This window comes from Mesocricetus auratus, unplaced genomic scaffold (genome assembly GCF_017639785.1).
Source record: "Mesocricetus auratus isolate SY011 unplaced genomic scaffold, BCM_Maur_2.0 Super-Scaffold_100008, whole genome shotgun sequence".
NCBI classification, from domain to species: Eukaryota; Metazoa; Chordata; class Mammalia; order Rodentia; family Cricetidae; genus Mesocricetus; species Mesocricetus auratus.
Genome location: NW_024429192.1, coordinates 73,332,893 through 73,348,540, shown reverse-complemented (window position 1 = coordinate 73,348,540; position 15,648 = coordinate 73,332,893). Strand labels below are relative to the sequence as shown.

The 15,648-nt window shown below is 50.6% G+C and overlaps 2 protein-coding genes across 2 annotated transcripts; one reads left to right on the top strand and one right to left on the bottom strand.

Moving 5' to 3' along the window:
• The first annotated feature begins 1,088 nt into the window (after positions 1 to 1,088).
• Ess2 (ess-2 splicing factor homolog) lies at positions 1,089 to 12,456 on the top strand. Its single transcript, XM_005077532.4, has 10 exons — positions 1,089 to 1,266; positions 2,270 to 2,438; positions 2,524 to 2,619; positions 4,586 to 4,755; positions 4,868 to 4,985; positions 5,323 to 5,456; positions 6,169 to 6,271; positions 6,850 to 6,959; positions 9,269 to 9,384; positions 9,912 to 12,456. Exons 1-10 carry the CDS (start codon positions 1,132 to 1,134, stop codon positions 10,189 to 10,191), a joined length of 1,431 nt encoding a protein of 476 aa, XP_005077589.1. The 5' UTR covers positions 1,089 to 1,131; the 3' UTR covers positions 10,192 to 12,456.
• Positions 12,454 to 13,847, bottom strand: Tssk2 (testis specific serine kinase 2). The gene has a single exon (XM_040751170.1). It carries the CDS (start codon positions 13,660 to 13,662, stop codon positions 12,583 to 12,585), a length of 1,080 nt encoding a protein of 359 aa, XP_040607104.1. The 5' UTR covers positions 13,663 to 13,847; the 3' UTR covers positions 12,454 to 12,582.
• Between the last annotated feature and the right edge of the window lie 1,801 nt (positions 13,848 to 15,648).

Here is a 15,648-nt window from a genome sequence, read left to right as displayed (position 1 = left end):
CCTCACCCAATCACACCAAGTCCATCCAATTTCCCCTCTAAATATATCAATAGCCCCAGAAACCAGCTTCTCTGCAGCTTCAGCTACACCAACCTGATGAAAACTGCCATCACCTTGCACCAAGGCCATTGCAGCTCTCTCTAGTTATGTTCACCTGAACCTAATCCGGCTTCCCTTTAATCCAAAATAAAAATGATACTTTTTGCCAGGACCCGAAGACACTGTGCAGACTGGCTCTCCCCACTGCCGTCATGTCCGTCTTCCCTGAATGGTGTAACCAAAGGCCTGCTTTGGGAATTTGCCTTGCTCCACGCCACTCTTGGGCTTTTGCCTTCCCGGTTCCACTGGGCTGACGCCTATCGGTCCATCCTTTGGATCCGCGGCCACCTTCTGCCTGGGAAAATGCCACTTGATATGTGCTGTGTAGAAATCAAGATTCTCTTGAGTACAGACTCCTTGCAAGTCACAGGCATGATTTCACACATATGCAGGATGACTTAATGTGTGTGTGTTTATTATGGTCAACTCTATTGGGTCAGGTCAGGGACATAGCCATAATGTCCCTAGTTGACTCCCAATGAAGGAAGAGATCATTGGAAAAGCAGAGTTGTGGCAAATCATTCTGGGCTAGAACTGATTTGGCATGATTCACGATTTCCCTTAGAATGGAAGTACCGTGAACGCTTTCAGTGAGTACAGGTCTCTTTTGGGAAGCCCACCCTAACTAATAAACCTAACCAGAGCTCCAAGCGCCCTCTTGTTCTTTCTTTTCGTTTACCTTTTGTTAGATAACTATCTGGGAAGACTTGGTGTTCTTTTTCTGAGTTTTGACATTATATGTAACCAAGTTTTTTGAAGTATTTAAAAACGACTTTGTTTTTTGTTTCTTGAGGAAAAATTGGAACTTCTAAAAGAAGGAATGTGGCGTCAGTCTCCCCACAGCGCCCCCTAATGGCCATAGTCTAGACAGGCACGAGCAACGCGGATGGGTATCAAAGACTACAACTCCCTTAAGATCCGGCGCTCCCAGTGACATCATTTGGAGCGCCGGCTTTGTTACAAAAGTACTGCCTCTCCATTGGCTGGCTGTTAGTGTGACGCCGACGCCGTCCGAGCGGTTCTGGGATAGCGATGGGGACGCCCGGGGCTTCGGCGGGCTCTCTATATCTGCCCTCCGCGTCTGCGCCCCCGAGGAAACGCGCGGCCGTGGAGGCTGGGGTAGCGAAAAGCAGGCAGCGGATTTTGGATGAAGACGAATACATCGAGGTACCAGCTCAGTGCGAGCGCTGGCGACTTCCGGGCCCCTTCCCCGATTCGCGTTCCTCTCCACTTCTTTAAATGTTTTCTGGACCTAGAACTCTCAGCAGCCTTTGGGTTTAGAAAGTCTTAAGAGCCAAGAAGACAGCGCAGAAGCGGGTGTCCAGTTTTCCGTTGTTTGTTGAGGGTCAAGGAAATAACGTTTCCTATTAAAGTATGGGCAGAGTTTTGACACGTTTTTAGGGTGATGGAGAAAAGGACTTTCTGGAAGGCAGCGGCATTAAGTGTAAAGGCTGGGGGGTCGTGGAGGTAGACCGCGGTGCTGGCCGTATTATTGAGTGAGGGTCTCGGTTGCTTCTCGAGTTAGGGATCCCACTGTGCTGGAGGGCAAGCAGACCGGTTAAATTTAGGACGCTTGTAGGATAGGTTGGCATGTATCATCGCCACGTAGCTGGGTATATAGATTCGTAACTCCACAGCAAGGTCTGGCTGGCGGTGAAACCTTGGGAATTTCATCCGGTGGTGGCAGTAGTGGTGATGGGCTTTCAAGAGAAAGGTTTGGATTGGAATAAAAATCCATGGGTGGAATGAGGAAGGCAACATCTACATTAGTCTGGCTGGTGTTGTAGATGGAGCCAGCAAAGGAGAACTAGGATTTTATGGGCATCAAGAGGTTTTTCCGCTCCGGGTGGTAGTGGCGGCGGCGGCACACGCCTTTAATCCCAACAGACAGGCAGATCTCTTGTGAGTTCGAGGCCAGCCTGGTCTACAGAGCAAGTTCCAGGACAGGCTCCAAAGCCACAGAGAAACCCTGTATCGAGGGGGGGGGGAAGGTTATTCTAATACATCAGCACTGTATGGGATGGACAGCCGTACTAGAAAATGCTCCTGAACTATTTTGCCTATCATCCAGATAGGCAGACGTGAAAAGAACCTTAGGGCCTAACGTGGATAACGGTGTCATGGCTCCCAGATGCCAGCTTTGGCCTTTTGTTCGGATTGCTTGTGACAGGGACTGCAGACAGTCATCCAGAGAGATTTCTTCCCTGATGTGGAGAAGCTACAGGCACAGAAGGAATACCTGGAGGCTGAGGAAAATGGAGATTTGGAGCGTATGCGTCAGATTGCCATCAAGTTTGGCTCTGCCCTGGGCAAGATGTCTCGGGAACCTCCACCGCCCTGTAAGAGGTTGCTGCTCTAGAGGGCAGAGAGGGGACATCTGTTGTCACTTCAGGCTCGCTCTAATTTCTAGTTTCCTTCCCTCAGATGTTACTCCAGCCACCTTTGAAACTCCTGAGGTACACACAGGCTCTGGTGTGGTGGGGAGCAAGCTCCGGCCCCAGGGGCGGGACCTAGATGATGGTGAGTGAACTCCCTCTTTTGGTCTCATGGTCGAGTGCTTAGGAGTCATATTGAGTTTTCTCAGGATCACATTCCATCCTTGGGAGGGGGGTCTCCCAGCCCAAGTATCAACTTTGGGGATCAAAGACACTGGTGTGTCCGGGTGGCGGTGGTGGTGCACACCTTTAATCCCAGCACTCAGGAGGCAGAGGCAGGTGGATCTCTGTGAGTTCGAGGCCGGGCTGGTCCGACAGCCTCCAAAACAATACGGAGAAACCCTGTCTCGTAAAACCAAAATAAAAAAGACACTGGTGTGAAAAGCAGAAAATCTGTCTAGCTCCCAGTTGTGGAGGAGCAGTATTCTGTGCTGCTGGCCTGTCTCTAGAATGAGAGCCCATTTCCTGTCACCAGCCTGTTCAGTGGGCGAGCCTTTGCCTTGTGGGCTTTGTGGGTCAGGAAGGCTTTCATTACTGACTCCTGATGCCTCAGGCCCCTTCTTCCTTTCTTCCACAGTAGTTGCTTGTTGTGTTTCTTCCTTCAGGTCTATATTCAGGTGTTACCTGTTTGGGCTAAGAGGCATAAACTTCGTGGATGCTGAGGCTTCCTGACCTTTTGTGTAAAATTGGAACGCCCTGGGGCTCTGGGCTTCACAGACTACCTTTGTTTTTCTGATCTGTTTGTTTTCTTGAAACCAGAGTCTCACTGTTTCCCACACTGCTGGCTTTGTGTTTCACTGCAGACTATAACATCTCAGAAGACACTTCTGTTTATTGCCTCTCACCCTAATTACTAATTCTGATACCCTCCCAGAGAGGAATAGCCCATGGTGTGCTGTAGCATCAACAGACATGTAGAGCAGATGAATGTGTTGCATGGGGCATATTTTAAGGTTAGGAGGAACGCTTTGTAAATGTATTGGATGTGTAAGTGTGCTGCATACGTAAGGGACTTGTCTGTGCCAGTTGATCTTTTTCCCAGTAATAGGATGTATCCTTAGAGGGGGGCAAGCTGTTTTTCTACCAGACTCTAGTCTACAGCATACTGTACTAGGGCAAATGTACAACATGCTCACACAAGCTTAGTTTCTCAACAGCACAGCTTTTTCTGCTGTGAACATGGTCGTGGTTATTCTTGGATCTTGAAATACAGTAGAATCACAGGGTAATTTGAAGATGCTCTTCTTTTTATACACGTATATGTTATCAGTAAACATTGGAATGCTTGTGATTACAGATAAAGCTTCAAAAGACTGTAACTTCTCTAAGTGTTAGGATAGTCAACAGTTGAATGGGACCCAAGTCTTCCCCCTTTCTAACCTCAGGTCTTAAACTTGTAGCCATTGTGGTTGGCATTGGCTGGCAGAGATAGTAGTCAAGACTGTCAGTAGATCAGATGAGAACCCTCAGCTTCACATGCCCCCCCCCGAGATTTTCAGTGCTACCTCTGCAGGAGTACCACTTGCCTTGATGGCAGGGATTGAGGTGGTATGGTTGACTTTTGTGACCCAGAGTCTGTGGCCCTCTCTGGAGCATTGGGCCATATAGGCCCCTGCCTTAGGAATTAACTAGCATACCCTGATGCTTAGTGACCACCACTTACCTGTAGCACCAGTCGAAAACGGAAAGGTAGTTAGGATAAGGTAATCCGATGAAGGAAAGAAAAGCCCTTGGGGCTTTGGAGATCAGTACTACAGGATTAGTACAGTTTGGGCAGAGAAAAGAGTTATCATGAGCTCTTGCTTCAGTGTTTGTCCCTGCCCCTTCACCCGTCAGCCAGATCACAGACTTCTCTTGGCACCCAGCAGATGAGTGGAGCTAGCCAGTCAGCTGTGGATGCCACCTGGGGCTGCCTAAACAGTTGGGGTTTGTTGTGTCACCAACAGAAGCCAGGGTTCCAGCTCTTTGTTGTGTGGTTCCCAAGACTGGCTGTACAGTTATAATCATGCTGTATGCGGTATTGTGTTTCCCTCCTTGTGGCTTCTGAGCAGGAGAGGCTGCAGATGAGGAGGAGAAGGAGCCGCTGCCCAGCCTGGATGTCTTCTTGAGCCGCTACACAAGTGAAGACAATGCCTCCTTCCAGGAGATCATGGAAGTGGCCAAGGAAAAAAGCCATGCCCGCCATGCATGGCTCTACCAAGCTGAGGAGGAATTTGAAAAGGTATCCCTGGAGTTTGAAAATATAGGCACTTTTTTGGGGGATGGAATCCCAGTGCCACAGGTACAGGGTCTGGGTGACTCCCTGATCCCACTTTCTTCCCATGTCACTATAGCGACAGAAAGATAATCTTGAACTCCCATCGGCAGAGCGTCAAGCCATTGAGAGCAGTCAGGCTGGAGTGGAGACCTGGAAGTATAAAGCCAAGAATTCTCTCATGTACTATCCTGAGGGTGAGTGAATGGAACTGAGTGGCAGGACAGGAAGACAGGGACTACAGTGGTCTGTCTGGTTACCTTTGAGCCAACTTTTAAAGGCTATGTATGTGTGTACACTTGCAGCATGGACCAGAGAGAAGTCCTGGTCCATCTTGGGGTTGGGGAGCCTGTGGCATTTGTGGGGCATTGAGGCCTCCCCCACTGCTGTTTGGGTTCTATAGGTGTGGTCTTTGGCTGGGAGTGACTTAGCTGAGGATGCTTTCACCCCTCAGGCTGCATGACTTCCAGGGCTGAGGAGGGCGTGGAACTCCCCACCCCTATGATGCCTGCTACCTTGTTCTTCCTTTGATAGGTGTCCCTGATGAAGAGCAGTTGTTCAAGAAGCCACGGCAGGTAGTGCATAAGAATACACGTTTCCTCCGGGACCCCTTCAGTCAGGCCCTGAGCAGGTCCCAGCTTCAGCAGGCAGCTGCCCTGAATGCCCAGGTGAGTAGCAGAGCCACCAGGCAACTGGACAAATGTGATAGGCTAACTGTAGATAGGTGTGGCCTCTCCCATCTTCGTTGTCCCCTTTGTTAGGATTGTTCTGAGGCTAGATAGAGCTTAAGTGGCAAAACTATCACAGCCCCTGTGTGGCAGGACCCATTTCTCTTTTTGGTCCCTTCCAATGGGGCCAGACATATGACCTATAGGGTCCAGTCCTGTACCAGCTTCTATGATGTTGGCCTGAGAGGAGAGAAGCTTCTGGAAGCCAACCCAGACCCATACCTATCTACCAGGCAGGGAGGTGAATAGAACAGTGTGTACTGGGAAGTGCCAGAGGGGATTAAGATGAGTGAGTGCCCTCAGAGGTTGGCTCTAGTCATCATGGGGTTGGGGGAGAAGAGGCAGGAGAGATAGGGAGATTCGGATTCCTCAAGCGAGAGAGACAGCAGCGGCCCTTTGTAGCATTGCAACCCAAGAGGTTCCTCTTTGGGTGGAGGGAAGGGCACCCCTTGCTTGATGTTCACTACTATAGTCCCTCAAAGTCCTTGGGGTGAGATGAGGATGGGGGTCCCTCTCTTTCCCTAAGGGATCTGCCAGTCCTAGAGCCCAAGCTCTATCCCAAGGAGAAGTGTTTCCTACATGTCCCTCTGTACCTGCCCTCAAGTCAGCTGTGGAGAAACCTCTAACACTGGCCTCTCTCTCTCTCTTCCAGCACAAACAGGGCAAGGTTGGCCCTGATGGCAAGGAGCTTATTCCTCAAGAGTCCCCCCGAGTGGGAGGCTTTGGATTTGTTGCCACTCCTTCCCCTGCTCCTGGTAAGAAATGGGCGATAAATCCAGACGGGACAGGCTAGACTCAGCAAACGTGCTTTGAGATGTCCCAGGGTGCCATGCTTGTCTGGTCTTCCCTGTGATGTGAATAGGTTTGCCTGTGTGTGTGCATGCATGGTGCTTACAGATCTACATTCAGATAGTTATGTAGGTGGGAAGGTTCTGGACAGCCTCTCTGCAGGGAGAATTGGGTGTGTCCTTGACGCACAGGCTGCTCCCCTGCCTCTCTGCACACTGGCCTCCACACTCAGTGCCAGTTGTAATGTGACAAGGGCATATGAAGACACCATAGGTTTGCACTGGGATTTAGGAAGCCAGAGTGTTTTCTTTCCTTGGTACCTCTGGTCCTATGCTAGGATGGGGTCCGACAGACCCACCTTCCCCAATCTAAGTACAGTTATTATGCCTTGGGGCTCTGGTATCTTAGGTATTTCCCTTCAGATGTGGTTGCTAGGTTCTGGAATTTCAGGGAAGAGTTTGCCCTTTGACCTTAATGTCATCTGGGATACATGTATTAGGACCCACTAGGTCCTCTGCTTAAGGTTTGGGCTCTCCATCTGCAGGTATGAATGAGTCACCACTGATGACATGGGGAGAAGTTGAAAATACTCCCCTGAGAGTCGAAGGGTCAGAGAGCCCCTATGTGGATAGGACACCAGGACCGACTTTCAAGGTAGGTTGTGGTAAGAGGGGATCAGGCTGGGACTCTGTGGATGCCTTAGTACTGCTGCTTGAGTCTGGGGACTGGGCTTCTGTGGAAGAAGGGATTGTGGTAGGACTATCAAAAAGGGATTTGGAAGAGTGGAGACCTTGCCAAGGCAATAGAGAAAGCCTGGAGTCAGACAAACTCAAACTGCCCTGTAGGCCTGAAGACTATGGGACTTAGTGTGTGTCCCCTGAGGACTATGTGCTGGCCTCTGGTTACATAGCATAGTCAAGGACACTCAGGATAGTACAGTGTGAGCCCAGCATTGTAGGACCTAGAGCAGATCAGAAAGATTGAGTCAAATGAGGCCTGGTGTACATCATGTGGCCTCTGCCTGGTGGAGCAGGAAGCTAGAGGTGGACAGACAGCTTATACAATTCAGATGGCCCCTGATGGATTGGATGGGTGGGTGGGCAGATATGACCCAGAGAGCTATGGGGAAAGAATGTAGTGTCAGGAGTTTGTGGATAAAGCAGAGTGTCTGTGTAGTTGGAATGTGAGGGGGGAAGGTCTCTGATGCTTGAGAATGTACATGCTCATTGTGAGGGTGCTGAGCCCACTGACTCAGGGTATTGAGTAGGCAGACCAAGAATATGAATCTTCTTTGAAAACCCAAAAAGATCAGGTGTAGTGTTGAATAAATATATAGGTATGCTTTGGTGACTGGGTCACAGTCCCTCCAAATACTGGCCGTGATCAACTTGGAATGTGGTAAAAGAGATCATGTTAGTACAGCAGTAGAATCAGAATCACCAGCAATAGCATAGCTTTCATAAAGCAAATGTCAGACGTGGACTGCAGTCCTGACACTGCTTTCCTGGCCCAAGCCAGGAGGACCTCCCCTACACATGGTGCTGTGTGGGTCCTTCCCCAGAGCTTATGTACTACACACCTAGACAAATCATGGATAGACACTTCGGAGGTCTTTGTTGTAGACTGTGTCTGGGGTGTGAGATAACCAAGACAAAGTGAGAGAGGAATAAACACAATGCTGTATTATGAAAGCATGACCAGGCTCTGACCTCACAGGAAGTGCCATTGATCTGGAGTGGCCTCTTGCAGGAGAGAAGAGTTCTGAAACAAAATGAACCCTGGGCAGGCTCTGCAGGAGACAGGGCAGATGCAGCCTGCTGTGCCTTGTATTGTGCGTGTGTCAAGCAGGGTGGAAAGCTGGAGACAGACAGAATGGGGGGTATGGGAAAGGTGGTGTTTCAGATGGTGCAAGATTGCAGGGCCTTTGAGGATAAGGTAAACTAGGTTCTGAATATAGGTAACAGCAAAGTAAGTTCCAGAAAGGTGAAAACCTTAAATATAAACAATAATTGTAAAAGCAACTAGAAGGTAACGATGTAGTGAAAACTGTTTTTTGTTGTGTTTGTTTTCGTTTGGGTTTTTTTTGGGGGGGTGCTGGGGATTTAACTCAGGACCTGTTTCGTGTACACACCCTCCACCCTGAAGTGCTAGGACTAGCTTTTTGGGTTTTTTGTTTTTTTTTTAAATGACCACTTTTTTTAAACATTTATTTATATGTATACAGTGTTCTGCCTGCATATCAGAAGAGATTGCCAGATCTCATTATAGATGGTTGTGAGCCACCATGTGGTTGCTGGGAATTGAACTCAGGACCTCTGGAAGAGCAGTCAGTGCTCTTAACCTCTGAGCCATCTCTCCAGCCCCTATTTTTGTTTTTTTGAGAGAGGGTTTCACTGTGTAACTCAGATTTGCCTGGAACTCACAGAGATCTGCCTCAAGTGTTGAGACTGAAGGCATGCACCACCATTCCCAGCTTCCAGCCCCTTATTTTGTGTTGTTTTGCATTTATTTATTTGTGTGACTGTGTGTCTAAGCATTTGTTGTGAGCATGGCATGTGACACATCTCATATGTGGAGGTCAGAGAACAATCCTGCTAGAATGGTTCTCTCATTCCACCCTGTGGGGTCTCAGAAGGGGATTGAAACCAGGTCGTCAGGCTTTTAACAAACATCTTTACCCACTGAGCCATTTTGCTTTTGTTTTTTTTAAAACAGTGTCGCACTGTGTAGCCCAGGGTGGTCCCAAATCTATAGTCTCCTGCCAATTGCTGGGATTGCAGGAATGCACCACTACATCCAACCAGGTGGGGACTTTTGTCAGGCTATTGTAACAGATGAGTTGCTGAGATTGTAGCAGCCATGGAGAAGAGGTTGGTGTCCACGCAGCTGCCCTTCTGGATAATGGGTTGCCTGGCTAGGTGGCAGTTCCAGCATAGGTCACCCACATGCCTGCTGCTTTGTAGATCTTGGAGCCAGGACGCAGGGAGCGTCTGGGTCTGAAGATGGCCAATGAAGCAGCTGCCAAAAACAGGGCCAAGAAGCAGGAAGCATTGCGGAGAGTCACGGAGAACTTGGCCAGGTGAGAGGCAGCTGGACCCTTGTGTAGGATGGGGATAGACATGGGTTTGTGCCTGCCTCACTCCTACTCTCAGCCTCTGAGGCCATGTGGTACATGGCTTGCAGGACAGGCCTTTGGTATGTCCACGGGGTTCTTCTGTAAGGACTGTGGCTGCTGCTCTGCCCCAGCACGTGGCTGTATGTGGAGCAGACAGTGAGGCACTCTCCATCTTTCCTCAGTATCCTCCTTGGTCTTCTCCAAGGGGTACCTTTAGGCTCCTTGCCCGACTGTGAGCTCTTGTCAGTCCTGTGGAATCATTCACATTGGAGAGAGGTGGAGACTCCAGCTCTCAGAAGTCTGTGGTCCATCCAGCCTCACAGCCAAAGCAGTTCCACAGTGCCTCCCTCAGGTGTGGCCAGTGTTGTCCTCCTCAGCTCAGAGTGACCATGTCTCTTGATAGGGCTCCTCCTGAGGAACTGAGGGAGGCCTTGCCTTAAGTAGCACTTGGCCCCCTAACGCCATTGCTTTCCTCTGTCTCTTCTCTACAGTCTTACTCCCAAAGGCCTGAGTCCAGCTATGTCCCCAGCCCTACAGCGCCTGGTAAGCAGGACAGCCAGCAAGTATACAGATCGAGCCCTGAGGGCCAGCTACACACCATCTCCAGCACGCTCTACCCACCTCAAGACTCCAGCTGGTGGGCCACAGACCCCCACAAGCACACCAGCCCCTGGGTCTGCCACACGCACACCCCTCACACAGGACCCAGCCTCCATCACAGACAATCTGCTGCAGCTCCCTGCCCGGCGCAAAGCTTCAGACTTCTTCTAGAACCAAGCCTGACAGGACCTGTGGATGCTTTATGGGACACTTTGTGAAATGTGTGGGGCAGCTGTCTACTCTTCAGATGACTCTGGGCCTTGGAGACCCAGACCACGGGCAGTTGGTTATCCCAGGAACCACAGTGTATAGTGATGTGCCATGGCCAGGCTGGCATGTCACACTGACCACTCCCTTGGGAGTGTAGCACTGGTGCTGTCCCTCAAGGCCCTGCTGAAACTGATTTCTAGTTAACTTTCAACTGAACCCTTATTAAAGGACACCTGGCACCCTCTGGCCAGGCTGCTGATCCATGTCCTGGGCCACCTGGGTGTCTCGGGACCTCAGGGCTAGAAGCAATGGATTCTGGGGAGAAAACTGGCTCACAGAGCTGCCTTCTATGCTGAGTTCACATCTGAGACTTCCACTGTTGAAGGATAGCACAAACCCTAGAAGTTGTGCCATCGAGCTCATGGGCTCTGGGTCCAGTTCTGCAACCTCCCAGCCTGGCCTGACCATTTGGTTTGTTGGTTACAGGCCCAGGTAGGTTCTGCTTATCAGGCTCACAGTAGGACAAGTCACTTTCTTGTGACTTCAGCTGTTACCTCCCAGCACCTGGCTTCCAGCTCAGGCTAAGGCTAGGCTGCCTCCCCGTCCTAGTCTCTGCTTATTCCAGTGTTCTTGGCACGTCCTACTGGGCTCTACTAAGACACCAGCCTTACCTCAGTCTGAACTCTACTATGAAGAGAGTTTGGTTCCCTGCAAACTAATAAATGCCATGTGCACCAGCAGCCAGCCATTTGCCTGTGAACTAAGGGTAGCTGGTCCTCGGGTGACAAGTGGTCAACTGGGCCTGTGAGCCTTTGCCTTACAGAGGTGAACGGTCCTTGCTGTTTGGGCCTAACAGAGTTGGCAACTGATCTAATTCCCCAGCCAGTGGTCTTGAGACCACTGGTGGTGTCAGGACTTGCCCTCTGAGCAGCCCAGGGCTTGAGCTATTCAGGTGGCCTGAAGCACACCTGACTTCCCAGCCCCAGATCTCCTTTAATTCCATGAGAGCCACCTTTCCAATCTGCAGGCATTGGTCCTCTCAGGCCTCTGCCCTGGTGTTCTCTAGAGATCACCTGGGTTGAGTACCTCCTGTCTTGGGCCTTGTATAGCTAGTTTGTTAGTTTGACACAGCTAGTTACCTGGGAAGAAGGAACTTCAAATGAAGAATTACCTCTCATCAGAATGGCCTGAGGGCATGTCTGTGGGGCATTTTCTTGATTGCTAATTGATGTAGGAGGGCAGGGCCCAGCAGCAGCATCCCTGGGCCATGATCCTAGGATGTGTAAGAAAGCCTAGGAATGATCTAGAGAGGAAACCAGGAAGCAGTGTTCCTCCATGGTCTCTGCCTGGGTTCCTGCTCCAGCTTCCAGCTTCCCTGAGTGATGAACTGTGACCTAGAAGTGCACTGAAATAAGCCATTTCCTCCCCTAAGTTATTTTTGGTTAAAGTTTTATCATGGCATCAGATACAAACTAGGTCAGGCTTCTGCTAACCAGTAGTTCCCCACAGTGGGTTCCTGTGGGCTCCCAGGGTGTCTGCCCTGGAACCCTCAGGGCTGGAGCTGAGATCCTTCTGTCTCAGGACGGTTTAAACTTTAATCTATGGGCTTCCCCCAGTAAGTGGGAAGATGGAGAGGACAGGTGCTGCCTACTCAAGCATTTGTCAGCGTGAGTGAACCTTAGGAGGGATGGTAATCAGGACATGGCACCTAGGCACTTTGAGAGATGCTGGGGGTGGGGCATGGCAGGTATACAGGATGGGGACAATATCAACAAACTGTCAGCTGAGCTGCCCCATTCCTGGGAATGGGGAGGGTGAGGCTTGAGCAGCAAAGCTCCCTAACTTTGCCTCTTTGAGGTTAATGAATACTGACCACTGAATAAAAACAAGACAGGGTCAAGGTGGCTTATATTGCATTGGGTAAAGGAGCTGTCCAGCTGTCCAGGCTTGGAAGCCTTGCTGGTGTGAGAAGGCCAGACGCTGACAAGCGTGAGCCTGGCAAGAGAACTATAATAGAAGTCCCCTCTGCTACAGGCCTCACTGAGTCTGCCTGGGCCTGTGTACAGGTTCCTGGAACCCTATGCTAGAGATCCCCGCGCTGGATGAGTCCTAGAGAAAAAGACTCCCCACTGGGCACTCTCAATGCTTGTATACACTTTGTGGTTTATTTGGTGGTCAGTAATTAATGTCTTTGCTACTAAGTGGAATAAAGCTAATAGAACGTAATCAAAATAGTGGTTTAATTGACGGATTTTACTTGTTCCTTGCGCGTGTGCCTTCTTCAGCTCCTACCTGCCTATTTAGCTTATGTGAGTGCAAACTGCACACCATGACTCCCCAGGGCCCACTCCACTACGAGGTACTTGCTTTCCCCACCTCAGCTCCAGAGATGTGGTGGTCTTTAGCTCTGGAAGTCTCAGCCAGCCTCTCCTCCATCCTGTCTTCATTCTCAGGGGCCACCAGCATCCGGTGCTGGGGTTTGGCCCCCAGTTTGTGATCAGGCCGGTGTTCAGGTCTTGAGCCTGGTCGAGTATCCAACTTGCACTCAGCTCGATACTTGCCCTCCCCCTCCCTCTTGAAGGAAGCAGAAGACATGGCTTTGGGCTTGGGGGGCTGTAACCATGAGTGGCTGAGGATCTCATCAATGTGTAGTCGCCGGTTGACATCTGGTTGTAGGATGCGGTAGATGAGGTCCTTGCACTCACCAGTCAGGTTCTTGGAGCGTGGGAAGTCCACTCGGTGCTCTTTCTGGATGCGCAGCATCTTTTTGATGTCAGAGTCGTCATAGGGCATGGAGCCACAGACCATGATGTAGAGGATCACACCCAGGCTCCAGATGTCATACACCTTGGGCTGGTAGGGGATGCCCTGCAGCACCTCGGGGGCTGCATAAGCCGCTGACCCACAGAAGGTTTTGCTGAGGACAATGCGCCCGCTCCCGTCCCGCAGGCAGCGCTTGGAGAAGCCAAAGTCAGACAGCTTGATGTTGAAGTCCTTGTCAAGCAGAAGGTTCTCGCACTTGAGGTCTCGGTGGACGACATCCAGATCGTGGCAGTACTTGACGGCTGAGGAGAGCTGGCGGAACATCTTGCGTGCCACATCCTCATGCAGGGCTCCTCGGCACTTGATGAACTCGAGGAGATCGCCCTGGACACCCAGCTCCATGACAATGTAGATGCGTCCATCTGATGTCTCAAAGATCTCGTAGGTCTTAATGATGGAACGGTGGTTGACGGTTGCCAGAATGTCCATCTCCCTAGGAAGGAATCTCTCCACAAAGTCAGTGGGTGTTTTCTTGCGGTCTATGATCTTGACTGCCACGTTGAACTTGAGGCGCTCAGAGTAGGCGGATTTGACTTTTGCATAGGAGCCCTTGCCCAGATTGATTCCTACGATGTAACCCTTCTTCCTTAGGACTGCGGCATCGTCCATGGTGCCAGGAGCGGCTGGTGCCGCCGCCCTCTACATCCCCTCCCCACACGGGCCAGCAGGCATTGTCCTCATCCCCACTGTGGGGAGGCGTCTGGTTGGGCTGGGCCTGGACTTGGAGGAGTGGAACGCTCAGCATTGTCATCAAGTGACCAGCAAATGAAGTCATAAAGCCAGGCTGCTGGGAGTGGGGACTAGGCTGTGGGGAATGGGGCCCCTGGAAGCCAGGAGGGCTTAGAAGGAGCACCCCCCTCCCTACCCACTGGAATGAAGCTGGCATTCAGGCCTGTGGTAACCCTTCCTGGCCCTCTTTCTTACTGTGGCTTCGTTGTCACCAGTGAGACCCAAAGGGAGGTGATCCAGGTCTATCCCCGGGCCTGTTTCCTTATCAGACCTTGGGAACTGATCCTATGTTTGTCCTCATTTCACTAGAGCCAATTTCCTGCCGGTTTTGGGGGGTTGAAGAAAACCTGTGAGCTTGTGTCCCTGGAATCAATCAATGGGAGCTGCCCATGTCCAGTCAGTCCAGTGGTGGTCCCAGTCTGCTGGATGAAAGCAGTTCCATGTTTGGGGTCAGGAGTTGGCAAGGGTTTATGGGTAGAGTGGGCAGATGAGCCACAGCCCTGGTGAACAGGTGTGTGGGTGGGTGGGAGGGTAGGTAGTGCTAGGGGATGTACTGAGGGTCCAGGGTAGGCAGGTGCTTGTTCAGTGGGGGGGGAGGGGTATGGAGGATGGGGCAGGTTTCAACCAGATATAAAAGTTGGGTGAGATACCCAAGCAAGCAAGTGCTGAGAATGATTAAGGTATAAGTCAGGAAAGACTCTAAACGATGGGCAGATCTTAAACAACCCAAGTCCTTTTTAAGATGATTGCTGTTAGAGAAGTCCATTGGCTTTGGAATGCATATGGAGGCCCAGGGCCTTGAACCAGAGCAGTTCCCTAAGGGTCAAGGGTTGGGGAGTTGGGAACATCCAGCCAGGAGGAGGGGACTGTAGGGGTGAGCCTACAATATTGTCCACGCCCAAAGGGGCGTGTACAGGGGATGGGCACAGGTGAGATATTTAAGGAAAGGAAAACTCTGCTCTCTCTTGGGAGTGAGCCACGTTCCTAGAGCTCCTATTTCCTGTTCATCTTGTAAGTATATCGAATAAAAATATTAGACCTCTTCTCAGATAGCGTTATTGCCATCTTCAGGGGACTGTGTTGGGCTTGGTGCTGGATAGCCCAGAGATTGATGGCCCTTAGCACTGTCCACAAATTTCAGTTGGGGGTGCTCATAATCCTCCCACCTTGGGGTTTTATGAGCAGGTAGCAAGGATCACATGAAGTGCTGTGGCATTGCTCACAGTTTGCATGTTGGACTGTCTTGCATTTTGTGCGTGAATGTTTGTTTTGCAAAGTGGCATCCTGTATGATCTTGGCTACTTTAGAAGTCCCATGTTCATTTTCACATCTCACAGGAGTCTTATGCTTACAGTGAGCTGCCAAGACTCGATCCAAGGATGCTGTGTTCAGAGGGAAAGCAAGAAGGCCTGTTTCTGGTGGGGGAGGCGGGACAGAAGGCTTCAAAGAGGAAGTGACATAACCCAGGTACAGAGGAGCCACCAGTTAGACAAAGAGGGAAAAGATATGGGGAACAAGAATACACCATAGACATCACCTTGAAGTCCTGGACCTAAAGTCCCTGAGTGCCACTACAGGTGACTGAGTCAGCTTCAGCAGCCCACATGAATGGTTCTGCAGGATAAGGCCATTGTGGAGGACTGGGCTGTCACTGTGCATACTACTGTGGGTGTTCTGGTAGAACCCAGCTTCTCTGAGCTATTTCTACCCTGTAATGCACATAGCAGGAACTTTTGCATCTCTTCCTACCCCAACTGTCTCCCACTTGAATTTCAAGCAGCCTCAGGTCCTATTGGTGTCCTCTGTCCCAAAACCATGGGAAGACTACAGAGATGGGAGGAGTCTACAAGCCTTGCTTGGGTATCT

Bases quoted from the DNA above. Each gene is read 5' to 3' on its own strand.
- Ess2 (XM_005077532.4), top strand. From the start codon at position 1,132: ATGGGGACGCCCGGGGCTTCGGCGGGCTCTCTATATCTGCCCTCCGCG. The intron at 4,756-4,867 runs GTATCCCTGGAG...ATGTCACTATAG, and splicing joins CTGAGGAGGAATTTGAAAAG to CGACAGAAAGATAATCTTGA. The intron at 9,385-9,911 runs GTGAGAGGCAGC...TCTTCTCTACAG, and splicing joins GTCACGGAGAACTTGGCCAG to TCTTACTCCCAAAGGCCTGA.
- Tssk2 (XM_040751170.1), bottom strand. From the start codon at position 13,662: ATGGACGATGCCGCAGTCCTAAGGAAGAAGGGTTACATCGTAGGAATC.